The sequence below is a fragment of the Natrix helvetica genome (assembly GCF_964273705.1).
Source record: "Natrix helvetica genome assembly, chromosome: 1".
Classification (NCBI taxonomy): Eukaryota; Metazoa; Chordata; class Lepidosauria; order Squamata; family Natricidae; genus Natrix; species Natrix helvetica.
In genome coordinates this window covers 254,231,338-254,246,397 of record NC_138548.1, presented here as the reverse complement: position 1 = coordinate 254,246,397, position 15,060 = coordinate 254,231,338, and the positions used below count along the sequence as shown (strand labels likewise).

At 34.8% G+C, this 15,060-nt stretch overlaps 1 protein-coding gene across 1 annotated transcript in view; it reads right to left on the bottom strand.

The window, feature by feature from the left end:
* COX10 (cytochrome c oxidase assembly factor heme A:farnesyltransferase COX10) overlaps positions 1-15,060 on the bottom strand; it is a 110,463-nt gene that overhangs the window by 8,664 nt on the left and 86,739 nt on the right. Inside the window, exon 6 of the mRNA XM_081965886.1 lies at positions 4,999-5,231. Within this exon, the coding sequence (XP_081822012.1) occupies positions 4,999-5,231 (233 nt within the window). The remainder of the gene's footprint in view (positions 1-4,998; positions 5,232-15,060) is intronic.

The window sequence follows — 15,060 nt, the reverse complement described above, 5'->3', positions numbered from 1 at the left end:
AAGAAGAATCAACTGACTTTTGCCTTATTACATTTAAAACTGCATACAAGCGTTACCCGTATGTTTCCATATTTGTTAGATAAGCAGCACAGTATTTTGCCTTCAAGTACCTTGTACTATCCATCACTATTGTGATTTTGTCTCTTTTACAAACCAGGTAAAATATTTTTCAATTGCTGTCATTGTTGAAGATAAAAAAAAAAAATCAGGGTTTTACTAAAGATCTATGCAGCTCAATTCTCTATATAATTCTCCAAGACCAGTAATGATATGGTCCAGGCAAAGAAGCTCCCCCCCACCTTTTTTTTTTTGCAACCAGTTACACATTTGCTTGAAGATGGTTCAAAACATGAACTGTCTGTCTATCTTCCTAACTACTGAAGAAAACTTGACTTGAAGTTTCATTAGTGCCATTGCTTCAAACAAAGTGAGGGGTTTTTCTTTACTACCCTACCTCTGGGTAGTTGAGGGCTTTTCCAGAGGAAGGGCTACACACAGAATTGTCTTTTTCTTTTCCCCTTGATGTTTTGTTGTTAAATCTGCCACCTGTCACTTACTGATAAGAAGTGCCCAGTTTAAAATCCCCAGTTGTAAATAGATGTGGGCTGACATAATTAATGACTACCCTGCGACCCAATTTGAATTACAAAGTCAAGGCAATTTGAAAATCAGCCTCAGCGTGATTAACATTAGTACACACAGGCAGTCTATAAATTCCACAGCCCCGGGAATTATTTAAATTATCTGAAAATGAATGAAAATTAGGGCAAGATGTCTTTCAGGAAAAATAGAAGGCAGAAGTGGGGCGTCTGAGATAAACTAAATAGTCCCTTGAGATAAACATTCTTGGACCCAGTAATACCAATGGGTCTAGGCCACTGTGGGTCTCTAATGTCTAACAGAGTTGCCAGGCTGTTGTTATCTGCCATGCCACCATCACAACTGTACCAGAGTAAATCCTCTTATCTGATGAAGCCTTCTCTGCAAACATCCCTCTTGCAAACAGGATTCACATTGGATACATTCTCTGAGCATGAAGATGCCACGGTCTAGTCTACGGTCTCTGGAGTCCACTGCGGAAGTGGGAACTAGACACCATCTTGCAAGGCTAGCAGGATCTACTGCTTTCATATGGAAATGTGGCAATAATAGAAAAATCTTGACTTTTAGATGGTAAATACAGCAATTACTTGCTGTAATTAGGGTTATTCTGTTCCAATCTGTCTTTCTTTTTCTGGTTTCCCTTATTAAGTTTATTATTTTAAATTTCTATTTGCTGTTTGGAACTAAACAAAAACAAGATTTTGATACATGGGAGAGGTGCCTGCAAAAAAATTACAAAATTAAGGCAGAGACCACTGAGATGCTGATAACTGATATTACAATAATAATTGTAATAATGAAAGTGCAACTCAGAAAGCCTACCCAAAACTTAAAATTAGTTTTTTCATCAACTAACAATTTATACATATGAATTAATGATTGTCTATTAACCACAATAATGATTTGAATTTGAGGCATAATAAATTTAAATACATCTCAATTCCTAAAATACACTAGATTTCTATTTTCACATGTAAACAAGAAAATTAAATAATACTAGAAATGCAAGTTATTAGATAAAAAAGACCCATTGAGAAATGGAGATTTCTCTCATTTTGATGCATAATTTTGTTCTTTGCATTTTTCTTTTTGTAAAAGAATAAAAGGAATGTTTAAAAAAAGTTCTTCATAAATACTAATACTTGTGCTATATTTCAACTATTACAATTTATCTTTAATATGAAAAAAACTTCACTTTCAGGAGAGGCCTGTGAATATATAAATACTTTTGACTAATCCTTTCTACCTAGATTAACTGCATTTTTAAATATTTTTATTTGCAAAATTGAAATTGGCTTTTAGATTATCTGGTTTACAACACAATTCTTGCCATGGAATTGTAGAACCACTAAATAGGACTAGATGGTATGCCATGAATCAAGAAGGAGGCTATATTAGTAATAAACTCTTGCCCAAAGGAAAAACGAATTGACGAGTCACTCTAAATGGCTAGATTTAACAAAGTGAATAAACAAATTCCCCTTCCCATAAAAAATAAAATACAGCAAGTGCCAATAAAATCTTGGATTTCTTTCTGCCTAATTCTCTCTTCCTTGTTGAATTACTTTTTCAATAGAGAACTTCACTTTCTCTATTTTTAACCACGCACAAATGTATTTCTGCCTTTTTACTTAAAGTTATATATGCTAATTAATGATGAAGTACTAATGGATTCCAGAAATCTGGCATGGAAGTCTGTCTCCTTGCCCACACTAACAAAGGTATTCACAATATGTCTTTCAAAAAAAATTCCCCCTTTTTCCCTTTTCTCTTCTGGAGTAACTTTTGAATAAATACTTATGAAATGAAGCCCTGAACTAAGAGTACATATTTTGAGAACTGCCCTTCATTCATTAATAATTGATTTACAATGATTTTTGTACTGCCCATCTTAGAAATTATATAAAATAATGAAATACTATTTACATTTGAAACCTGTATGTTTGACAGGAGTTCCAACATTTACAATGAAAACATAAATGCCAAACTGACAATGAGAGAATGTGCAATCTATGCAATCAAAACTTTTAACTAAATTGCCTAGAACAGACCCAGAGAATACCAAATGTCTGCAAGTGGCAATTCAATACAACTTCCAGAGTGAATGCTACTGCCTGCAAGTCCAACAACAACAATAAAATAATGATGTGAGAGAGACCTGGCATGAATTGGATACATTTCTATTTAATGGAAGATGTCTTGAAATAAGGCTTAAATTGAGCAAACAGCTGAATTTGCAAAGCTCAGCATGCCAAAGCAGTTGCCTGTGCAAAACCATGGTGAGAACCATTCTTTTCATCGTGGATGCTCTCCAAAGACTTCTATATGGCAGATTCAGTGGTATGAAATGCCAGTCATCTGTAGGTTCTGATCCATGCTATTTGATGCACCAGATGGAACACCTGGAATTGCTGGAGGGTATTGGACAAATGTGAGACTGTGGAAGAGCCTAGCCGTCAGGGAAACATGATGAGGGGCTAGATCCAAGACTTCCCTCCAGTCCTAATGCACATTGTGCAGAAGGTCAAGGAATACAAAGCCATTTTGCATGGTTTCTCGCCTGCCAGAGTAGTCCTGCTTTTGTTGTTTACATCAGAAGCAGATAGACTATGGACACCAGCAACCCTCAGTTGGAAACAATCACTTTGGTTATTGCAAGATTGTGCGTATGTCTCCTTGAACTTGTTGCCTGTGGAAGCTGCCCCTTGGAACTCAGACCAATTGTCAACTTATGTTTGAACTCCTAGACTTCTGGATGATGACCTGACTATAATTTTGCTTTCACCACCTGGATTCTGGCTATTTTGAACACTTTTTTTTTTTGCAAGTAAGCCCTCTAGGGACTGGGATTTTGTTGTTCTGTGGGTTTACTTGAACAGTCTCCCTGTTTGCCTTGGCTTGAAATTGTCTTTCAAGTAAACTCCTTGGTGCACATGCATTGTGAGACTGGCTTGGAAGAGGACATGAAAGATCAATAAAAGGCAGTGTTTTCACATGGTACTAAAGGCATAGGTGAAGCCACCTTTGGTCTCAGCTTTTAAAATCAGGAAAACAATTGTAAACTCTAAAATTGGCTAAACATATATATTTAAACAAACTCCTCAACTTTTTCTAAAATTCAAGAGAAAAAAAATCACCCCATGCACTTGGTACTATCACTCCATCACTGCCTAAAAAAAAAAAAAGACAAGCACAGCCCCTGGCTATTAAAAGATTGCTCATGTCTTGGGGATGAATAGACAGCAAGATTTCAAGGTATGTGAAAATGCTGGTGGCAAAGGCTAAGCAGGAAGAGATCAGGCACAGGTAATTTCACAGAACAGATATGCACATTAACAGGTTGCTTGGTTTTTGACATATCCAAACAGAGCATTATTGAAAATCACAGGCTAAATGTAACTTCTGGTACAAGAAAATCACTCTAACCTTCTGGTAAGGATTGTTTCTAAAACACATGACCCCCCAGTTCCTGGTTTCTCCTAGAGATCAACTGAAAGGTTGTTCTGGCATCCCATCTCCCTACTCAGGAAATAGCAGTCTGCTTCCATTTTGGTTCAAATGTACCGTAGATGTTGTACGAATAGTTCAAAATACCTACTTCAGGATCTACTTCACTTCTCTTCTTGGTACCTTTGTCAAATCCATGAGGCAAAACCTCTCAATCCTATCTTGCCAAGAGGATTTTTTGTTAATCGAATAGCATTTAAAGAAAGCTATCTTGCAGACCATACCTGTCAACTTCTAACAGTACCTAGCAGTGACAGATGAATCTTACATAATCACATAAATACTGTACATCTTCTCAATTCATCAATACTATTCTTTTCTAGCACTGCACTACCTCTAAGCTTTTTAAAATAAACCATAATCTCAATCAGCTTTGAACCAGAAATCAAGCTAACTGTGTGGTTTATATGCATGTTACCTCTTTTTCTGTGACTTTATTGCATTACCCACTATTACAAAGTCCATTGTGTCCAAGGCTGGAACCATTCCCAGGATATAACAGCTTATTATTAAAGTATTTTTAAGTGTTACTCTTGGAGTTATCTCATCCTTACTAAAAACTCTTTTCCACCCTGAGATTAGGGTGCTAGTCTCATGCCTTTGAGTATGTTGCCCAAGAACCTCTTATTGAATTTTACTCATATATCAATATGTAGCAAGGAGTGCTATAGAATTCAATATGGAAGATGTAGATTGTGGAAAATGTAAAGGCTACTCTAGTAAACGTTGATTAAAAAGGGAATGTTTTATTTGTAGTAGAGAGACTTAGGAGAAACAACGCACTTATTTCCATAATATACTGCAGTTATTTTTTTGCTAGTCCCAAAGCTAAAAGGAATTTCCCCCATTCTTGTCTATTATATGATGGAGTTTTCACTTTATACTCACCTGCATCCAGACTACCAGTTGCTGCTAGCCAACCCACGACCGGAGGAACGGCACCAACCACAGCTCCTACCCATGTATTCACAATGCTAACTCTTTTCAGAGGCGTATAGCAGCAGGAATACAGGAAAATGTTGAAGGCTCCTAAGGCACCAATAAGAGGATTTACTCCAAGGATCAGCAAGGTTATTGCTGGAACTGCACAGCAGATTCCGAAGGAGACAGCAAGCAGAGGGCTGTTTAAAAACAAGAAAGAAACAATTTGGAAGATATCAGTAAAAGATCTAAGATCAACATCTATTAGTATTTTCTCTTGTCCTAAACTTTTCATATTTTTAAGTTCAATGATGGCAATCAGCATCTGTACAAAGTTATATCTTTGGTGGTATACTAAGTAAACTGCAAAACTGACAAGGCAGGTGAATAAGAAAAGCAAAATGCATTGCACCTTTACTGTACTTTGCTGCCTTGCTTTTTAAACAGTATGATGGAAGTATGAGAAATATGGTGAATCTCTGTAGGCAGATTAAATAGGTAGATGGAGATATGTATGATTTACATTAAATATATATTGCACTAAACATCCATCCAGAAATTCTGATGCTGCTTGTACATAATTATAGACATATTTCTTCCACTAAATTTTAATTAACCATGCACTGCTTTACAGAAATCTGTACTCAAAATGTATTGCCCTGGAAAAAAAATAATTTATCAAAACTCTATAAACCTAAACTATGGATTTTATTAGTGTTCCAGCCATAATTATGTCAACTCACAAAAGCACAGAACAAATTATTTTTAATAACATATCTAAACATTTGGTGTGGATTTTTATACTTTCATACAGACCACTTATAGTGTTTATTTAGAATCGCAAAATAACCCCAGGACCGGCTCTGCCTCAATCTTGTTAGAATGCTAAGAAGGAAGAGATGTCTGCCTTTAATTTAACTTTTAATTAAATGGACCAGGCCAACAATTTGATAAACTGAAATATAATTTGACCCATTTTACAAGCCCAACTGTGGATTTTGCTAATTTAATTTAACGGATTGCAATGTTCATTACATTTTTTTCACAAGCTTTGGAGCCAAGAAAACTATACACAGCTTTCAATGAAAACATGTGAAACACTAACACAGGGACCTAATTTGACACAACAGTATAAACTATAACAGAATATTATTATATGACAAGTTTTATTGCGTGAACCCCTGACTTGCAAATGGAGGCAAGCCTATTGATTGATTGATTCTGCCTCAACGGGATGTCTGAACCGACCCCAATTCAAGCCATTAGCAAATGTTAAAGATCAGATTTTTTTTTTCTGAATGGGCTGAAAAGAAGGACTCTTAACAAGAAAAAAGAAACAGCCTGAAGTTCTGTTTATTGCTTTAGATGTTACAGATTTTTTTTGTTGCACAAAAGCTGGAATTAAACAAAGTTTCTTCTTACAGTGGAAACAGAAAGCAGTAAATAGGGTCATAGCCCTTTTGGAAACATGCCTCCCTTGAAGGTCCTGTACAGCAAAACATTAATTTTAGGGAGGAAGGCTGCTGTGATCATTGCGGTGACTGGTAGCATTGTCCCAGAAGTGAATAACTGTGGGTGTCTATGGCTGAAACTGGGCTTAAGGTTCATTACCAGGCATGAAGGGGTCTATGACAATTTGCTGCAGTCAATTTGCCACGGCCAACTTGCTTTCGAGGTTTGCCCAAATACTTTTCAATATATGAATGTTGTTATGTGTCTAGATTCTGAATATATAATAATATATAATAATAATGATGATGATAATAATAACAATACAGATCATTCCAGGAATATTTTTTTTAAAAGAAGAAGAAAAATGCTTTTTTTGTAGCTTCACAAGAAAGTTGCCAAATCCTCAGGCACCAGACCTTCTTTTTTTTTTTTTGCCATTTAATTGTTACCAGGTGCACTTCACCTTTAAGCAGATACTTGTTTTCAAACATTGAGCTGGGAGTTTGGATGATTGTCAAAATCAAAGACAAGGGAATACTGTAGTGGTCAAGTTTTGACTGTTGGGAGAACTGTAAGAAAATTCAAGTTTTCCCCCTTGGCATTTTATCATTTAGTTGTAGTATGATTGAAGTTGATGTAAAAAGTTGGGAGACAAATCCCTATTAAAACATCAAAATCAATGGCAATTTAGGACAAATTCCCCTAGTTTAACATACTCCATTAGAATTGGAGAGGACAATATCAGGATGTTCCAGGTTTGCTGCCTTGAATGATGGCACTGAAGACTAACAGATTTAAAAGATTACAAATGAATTATTTTTTTGTTTTGTTTATATATTTTGATTTTAAATAAATAATGACAGCATTTGGTTTAAATGGCAAGAGAAGTAATTCTATGGAAGAAATTCACTAGAAAAGATAAAGAAAACACCAAAGATTAGGATTACTCAAAAGAGGTGGTTCACATTGAACAGGAAAATTCACTTAACTTTAAATAATTAAAGAAGTCACAGCTTTTTCCAGGCTTATATGCTACTCCTGGTTGACTCAAGTTACTTTTGCATGCAACGTCACTTGGTAAAATGAGGTGGCTGCTTTAATGATTTGAAGCTTAATATAACACCAGATATATAGCTTAATATATATTTTATGTTATCAAAATTGCAAGAAGCACCAATGAAACTAAGAGCTTCTATGAGTGTGCACGTAAAATATTTTGCTTTCCTGAAATCAAAGCATCAAGATTTTGTCTTTGACAGTGAGATGAATAGCACATAAATGTTATAAATAAACAAAAAGAAGCTGGATTTTGGTTCAAAAATTATTTTATCTTTATATTTTGATGATAATTAACAAATAAGACATGGCTCACTTGTCTCCATAAATGGAAACTCAACAAGGTCTTAGAAGCATGCTTGCCTAATAGTTTTTGAAAAATACAAGCAATTTGCAATTTAAAATATACAAATTTCATTCAACTGAACAGTAGCTTTCTTGGAGTAGCTTATAATGCAATTAATATGCTATAATCTATTTATTTCTAAACCAAAAACCAAGCAAGAATGCAAAATGCAGTATCTACCCTGAATAATGTTGAAGGTTTCATATTTAGGGCATCACGATACAGTATAATATACATACTGTGGCTATTTTGATTAAACTGCTTCTCTCAGAGTAAAATTACTAACAGTATCATACAATTTTGTCTTTTGAATAGATAAAATATTTTCAGAAATTGGATATGTTTTATTTATAATTGTATGCACTATACTGTCCATTAGCATGTTTATAGCAGGGGAGTGTAACTGGAAAAAAATAATTGATTTTCTGGTTCCATGAGGTTACAGAAATCATCTGCTTTAAAGGGCTAAACAGCTTTGGATCACTGGTCAAAATAAATAATTTTCCACATCTTACAAATTCATTTCAGTGAAAGGCTGATTATTCCGTGTGGAAAAAACACTGTCACGGGATTACACGATGACTGAAACATTATTAACTGAATACAGGTAATAGTCTGTGATGGTGCTGGTTAAAATTTTCCCTTCCATAAAAGCTACTATATACAAATGTGTTTGGTTACTGCAATAACAAATGGAACTTAATAATAGAAGCTGTTTATATTGTCAGCATATAAAACTCGAAGCATTTTCTACATGCAATAAATGTTTGCATTTTGTATAATGTGGAATATTTTCTCCCCAAAACATCAAACTATCCAACACTTCATTCTAGAAGGAAAAAATTCAGCTCAGATTCAAAGTCTACAATAAAGAGAGAGAAAAAGAGCAAGTTTACTCTGGAAAATTCAATGCAGTCATTCTTAAGAGTATTTGTGCGACAGTGACAGACCCCGCAGGGTACAATATGTTCCATTTCCCTGAGTGTAACATCTGTTCAGTTGACAAGTCTCAAGCAGATTTTTCTGTTTGCAGACACAGTCTGAAAGCTGATAATCCAGCTGGTGTATTCTGTTTCTAAATCACCAATTGTAACAAAATAGTAATCAAGAATTATGACAAATTTTTGATGAAGGATGAAAGGGATATATTCTGTGCATTTAAGGTAAGGAAAAGGCAGTCAGTTAGCTTGCATCAACAAAATATGTAAATCTCAAGCAAACATACACAGCTTTTTCTGACATTTCTCTGAACCATCTCCACGTATTCCCACAGTGCCAAAAGGCAAACAACTAGGGCTTGCTGAAAACAGAGCAGATAATTATTTTATAGAACAGGTTATTCTAATTTACTTTCATGATGTTTCAATGAACATCAATGAACCTTCATGGAATTACTTGTTACTCAAAGCACAGCATGTCATATCCTACATACTTCTAAATGCTATTTCAAAAAAGGTACCAAGGCATAGCAGAGACATGTTTTTTGATTATACAGTGGTTAACAATGAAAATACTCCAGAAATTAAATTATGAACATTAATCCTGTTTATTCTAAAGACAGCAGCTTTTTAAGATCATAAACACAGACTTGGAAGAGACATCCCCTTTGATCTTTTGTTTCTTGTCTCACAATGTTACACTATTTCCAGATGGATTCAAGTTCTTTTGAAAAAGTCAATATGCAAGACATCAAAAACAAACAAGGAAGCAACAAAAAATAAATAAAGAAGGGAAGAACGGAATAGGATTTTCAAACCTTTCCATAATACACAATGTCTTGACTTAACAGCATCTGCAAAAATTGAAGCACAAACTTACATTTTTATAGTCTAATTATTTTATTTATTTAAATAGAAAAGCTACTCAATGGCCTAAAAGAATTATAAATGACTGCAAAAGTAGGTAATATCAAAAGTCCGGCTCTGACAGGTTTTATTTTATTTGGGTAAAAAAGTGCTTGGCTAACTACTATAAGAAACGGTGCTGTTCTTGCATTTTATTTTGTAAGTATTAAATTATGCCCCTCCATCTTTCTTTCTTTGCTACAACCCTGCCAGGTTTTCTCATTTATTCCTGGCCTCTTTTTTCCGGCCCTGTCCATTTTCTGAGTGCAGCCTTGGCCTGCCAAAATGTGGAAACCTGAATACCACACTTGGCGCACTAAGAGGCTGTCTGGCTCTGCTCTATAACAACAGAACAAACCAGACATTAGCTGAGTAACCACAGCAATTGTGAGAACTGCAATGGTCAATTGTATGAAGCCTATCTTTAATTAACATCTTGGGGTCGTCACGTTTCTGACTTGGTATGCTGATACCTTGTGTTCACCCACAGAACAAGCTACTGACTGGCTCAAATGGCTTGGGCTAACTTCTGAGCGAATGATAATGGAGAAAGCATTCGTAACAAATTAAGAAGTCACCACAAACATGTGAATCCTGGCACTTCCTCAGTGCTGAAAGCACACACTAACTTGATCCACATACCATTTCAGGCAGCTATATTTATATGTAGTATAATACAAACCACATTTACTAACATTTTCAGGTTCGAAAAATGCTGCAGCAATAACGATAAAAGTGAAACTAATATGGAAGGAATATGCAGCCCCTCCGAACTAATGCTTATTTCATGGAAGATTATTTTTCTTTTAAAATGAAGGAAAACAAAGGAAATTAACTCACACATTGTCAGAATTACAGGAGCTTTATCTGGCATCTGCGTAAAATACTGCCATTCACATATCAATCTTAAACTTTAAATTATAATTAAAAAGTGTCCACTATGCTTCTCCTTTAATACAACTTAAAGTTGGCATTTTTGACCTCCAGAATGTTTCAATACAAACAGGGCAAATACGTTTTAACATTCAATTAGTGGGTTTAATCAGAAATTTTGTTCATGTCTAATGAGATATATCTTCCAATTAACAAGAAAACATACTCTAAGCATGAGCATTGCTAATTTATTGCTAGAGCCAGGTCGTCTTTGATGGGGGGGGGGGGACACAGGAAGTAACAATGACATCCTTTAAGAGGAGGAACATTACTATTGCACTTTCTCTGGTTTTTTTTTTTAATGTTTATGAATAAGCAGGAAAACTGACACCATATCTGCTCTTTGCAAAGACACAAAATTACATTAACCCGAACTAAGTGTAATGAAGTAAAAGGGCACTCGTTTAAGCAAACAAAATAGGCATTACTGAAAGGATGGCGTGGGGTGGAAAATACTAATATACATATTCACTGATTCCTCCAGTCACTCATGCAAAAAGGTTCATGACTCATGAAAAGGACTGGAGACTGTTTGGTTTTAAAATTGAAATGCAAAACTAAATTACAGTTTTAATTGAGAACTCAAGTCTCCTTCGATCAATCCGGAGGCTTTGGGTTCTTCTCCACCACCCATGCCTAAAGAATGAGAAATGCTTTAGGACTTAGGTGAGGGTGGAAAAGAATGAGAGAAGATCATAAAGTTCTCTCCCAGGATTTTTGAAAATCTTTACTTACTCATGCAAATAAATATATAATATCCTGACTTTGCCTTCTAGACACGTAGGTTTTTATCAGTCTTCACAACAAGGGAGTTAATGATAAGTCGGGAAAGAAAAGATAATGCAAAAAGTCCTTTATGCATGTTTGAAACAGAACATCATGCAGCCTAGCTGAATATTTTACCTCAGAGAATAGAAACTGAGTAAAGCAAACAATGAATTCCCAATTTGCTTTTGCCATAATCTAATTTTTTTTTATTGTTCCATATACAGTGGTATAAAGATGCAAAAATACCCAACTTGGCTGAAAGGTTTAAGTCTATAAAATAAGAGAGGTATACTACTCTTAACATTCTAGGCCAGTGATAGGGAACCTTTTTGGGACTGAGTGCTGAAACCGGCGCATGCCGGAGCCCCAGAAAAACAAAGACCAGATGGCTGGTGCGCACATTCTGGAAACCAGAAGAGCAGTTGGTGATGGTGCACGTGCTCACAGAGAGGGCTCTGCGTATCACCTCTGGCACACGCTCCATAGGTCCATCATGGTCCTAGGCTGTTGCACTTTTATTTCACTGAAAGAGAAATCTTCAAGACTGTGCAAAAATGGCAAAATATGTAAATCAAAGTCATTCCAGAACATACCAAACAGGTTTATAACAACAGGACTTTCAATTCAAGCAGGTTTTCAGGAAAGACTAAGTCAGATGAAAATGACTTCCCTGAGATTTGATGTCATTAGCCAGCCAACTTTGTGTAGTGGCTAAGGTATCAGGCTAAAAACCAGGAGGCAGTAAATTCTAGTTCTGCTTTAGGTAAAAAATCAGCTGGGTGACTTTGGGCCAGCCACTCCCTTTGAGCCCTAGAAGTAGTCAATGTCAAGCCACTTCTGAAATATTGCCAAGAATACTTCAGGGATTGGTCCAAGCAGTTCGTTCGTTCGTTCGTTCGTTCATTCATTTAATTTCTATAGCCACCCAACACAATCAAGTGACTCTGGACCAGGAGTCATTAAAAAAGAAGTAATGCCAAAGGACTCTAGTTCAGTGATTTAGTCACTGGTATACAACTTCCCTTAGATTTGAAATCTTCACCACACTTTAAATATATATTTGTATACTGGACCACTGGGGCAAATTGTACAGGATTCTGAATACATTATTATTAGTTTTATTTCTCATCTATTAAAAATGACAAACAGAAGAGATAATGTATAATGCTACTGTATATAAACAGAGAGCAAACCACACTTTCTTGTACTGATGATGCAGTGCAAGATGCTACCAAGTTGGGTAGTAAAATGACAATATTCAAAGTTACTGGATATAACTATAGTTATTATAATGTTGCCTCTCCTGTTAGTAAATATTTAATACTGACTTCAGGACAAAGAACTTTCTGGAAATATTCAAAATTAACATGAAATTGTTTTTGGAAATTATTCTGTTTTGGAGAGAAATTAGAGATTAGAAATTAGCTCTGAAATTCCAGGATTTATTGCTTACAACTGAGTATTGGACAGTTCCAATAAGCTCCTGGCTCAAGTTCTAGTTGACTGGGAATGATCTGTTTTATTTTTTTTAATGATATATTAATAAAGTGTAATATATTTTTAAAATATATTTCTCTAATTGTTATGAGTGCTGAGTGTCTCCTTTGTAGAGAAAGATACAAATTCAATAATGAAAGCATAGGAATTAATTTTAAAAGTTAATTGGGGCTAAGAATAGGAGACAAAATTCTCTCATTACTGTTTTTATACAAATATGTCTACTTTACACTTCATTGATAAGCAAAAAGACTGAGTATACACACATTATTCTGACATTTGCACTTTTAAAAATATATGCCAAATTGCACAGATTTCAATACTAAAACTATTTGTGAACAGCCATACATTACCAATATTCCAGTATATTTTTGTTTCCATTATCATAAGTATAGAATATGACTTGTAAACTGAGAAATCTGAGAAAAATAAATGTGATAGAATTACTGCTATTTATTTGATTAAATCAGACAACTGTAGAGAGGAAGATAAATCAATGAACTCAGTAGCATCATCCCTATATTAAGGCACAGTGGTTTTCCTTACCTTGTAAAATCTTTGTGATTACTGAAATCAGGTCAATAGATAAAATGGCATACAATGCAGCCAATACATTCCCATTTACATTCATCCCAACAGAATAGCTAACAAGATGCTTAATTTTGTTAAGGAGTAATGTGGAATCCACAAAAATTATTAAGCAAATAAAGGCCTTGATGCTTAAAAGCACTTAAGGAAGGAATTTTGACAAACATCATAATATTTAATCTCCTGATAAAGCCTTAACAACTTTAATTGTTTTGAAAGCAGAAATGCCTTTGATGTGCAAAGACTTAGAAAGGAAGAATAGTTGAGCTGCTAATACCTCTGATACTGTATATGGGAACCTAGTCTCATCAGTGATAAATTGAAGTATTCTTGGCTTATACTGAAATCATCTGGCTGAGATGGAAGAAGCATAATAAAGGCTGAAATCTTCAACAAAGATACTTAATTTGCACCGTATTTCCACAAATGCTTTTGAGTAAAAACAAACACTTTAAAAATTGTTAATTGAATATATACTTTCAGTTACATTTTGATCGTGTGGTAGCTAAATAATATTAATGCTTATGTACAGTGTTAAACAAATAGACATAGCAGAACATTAAAATTATTGTAGAAATATATTTCTCAAGTTCTGAAGGAAACTGAAGAGCCATTTTTATTTTATTATATTTTTCTTTTAATGCAGTACTGAACACCTCCAAATTTCAGATGAGTAGGGGCAGTGTGTACAACAATTTGTACTCTATTAATAGATCAGTTTTTACTAAAAATCCAACAATGGGATTTGGCATTCTTTTATATTAAATTATGTTCTATAATCTATGTTCCCACCTTTATTATTTTTTAAAATAACTCAAGGCATCAAGCATACCTAATATTCCTTCTTCCTCCTATGTTCTCCATAATAGTAACTCTATAAAGTGAGTTGGGTTGAGAGCGAGAGAGGGAATAGCAAATGTGTTTGTTTTAGCCTTAATTCTCAGAAACTATTAGCTAGAAGACAGTGTTAAATAAGAATTCCCACTCTCATTACCAACATTCCCCCAAAAGTTGTTTTGTAGACTATGGGCTATTTGAATCCATGACAGTCATTATTTTACCTCTGACCAATGAGTTAAAGTAATTGCAATAAGGAAGCAGTCTGGAACAATAGCATAATAATGGTGGGAAAATGGAAATCTGATTCTTAACTTTCCTACTCTACTGCAAAATAATATGCCCCAGGGACCTATGATATCAAAACCATGAATAGGAGTCCCCAATATGTATTCACCCACAAATATGAAATATTTCAGCACCTTAATTGTTCTATGAAACAAGTGAGGTGTATACTCAATAGATACACAGACACACGTATATGAATACAAGTGGGTGGGTACACGTGTTTCTATCTATCTATTCATTGTCTGTCTGTCTATCTTATTTGGATCAAAAGCAAGGTTATAAAGTTGTACATGAAATCGTTTTTAAAAAGTGTCTAGCATTGCAAGAAACCTTTTAACGATAAAATCAAGTCCAGAAAAAGAAGATGTTAAATTCCCTATTCAGTTTCTTTTAATAGAATCAAACACATTGTATTAGCAC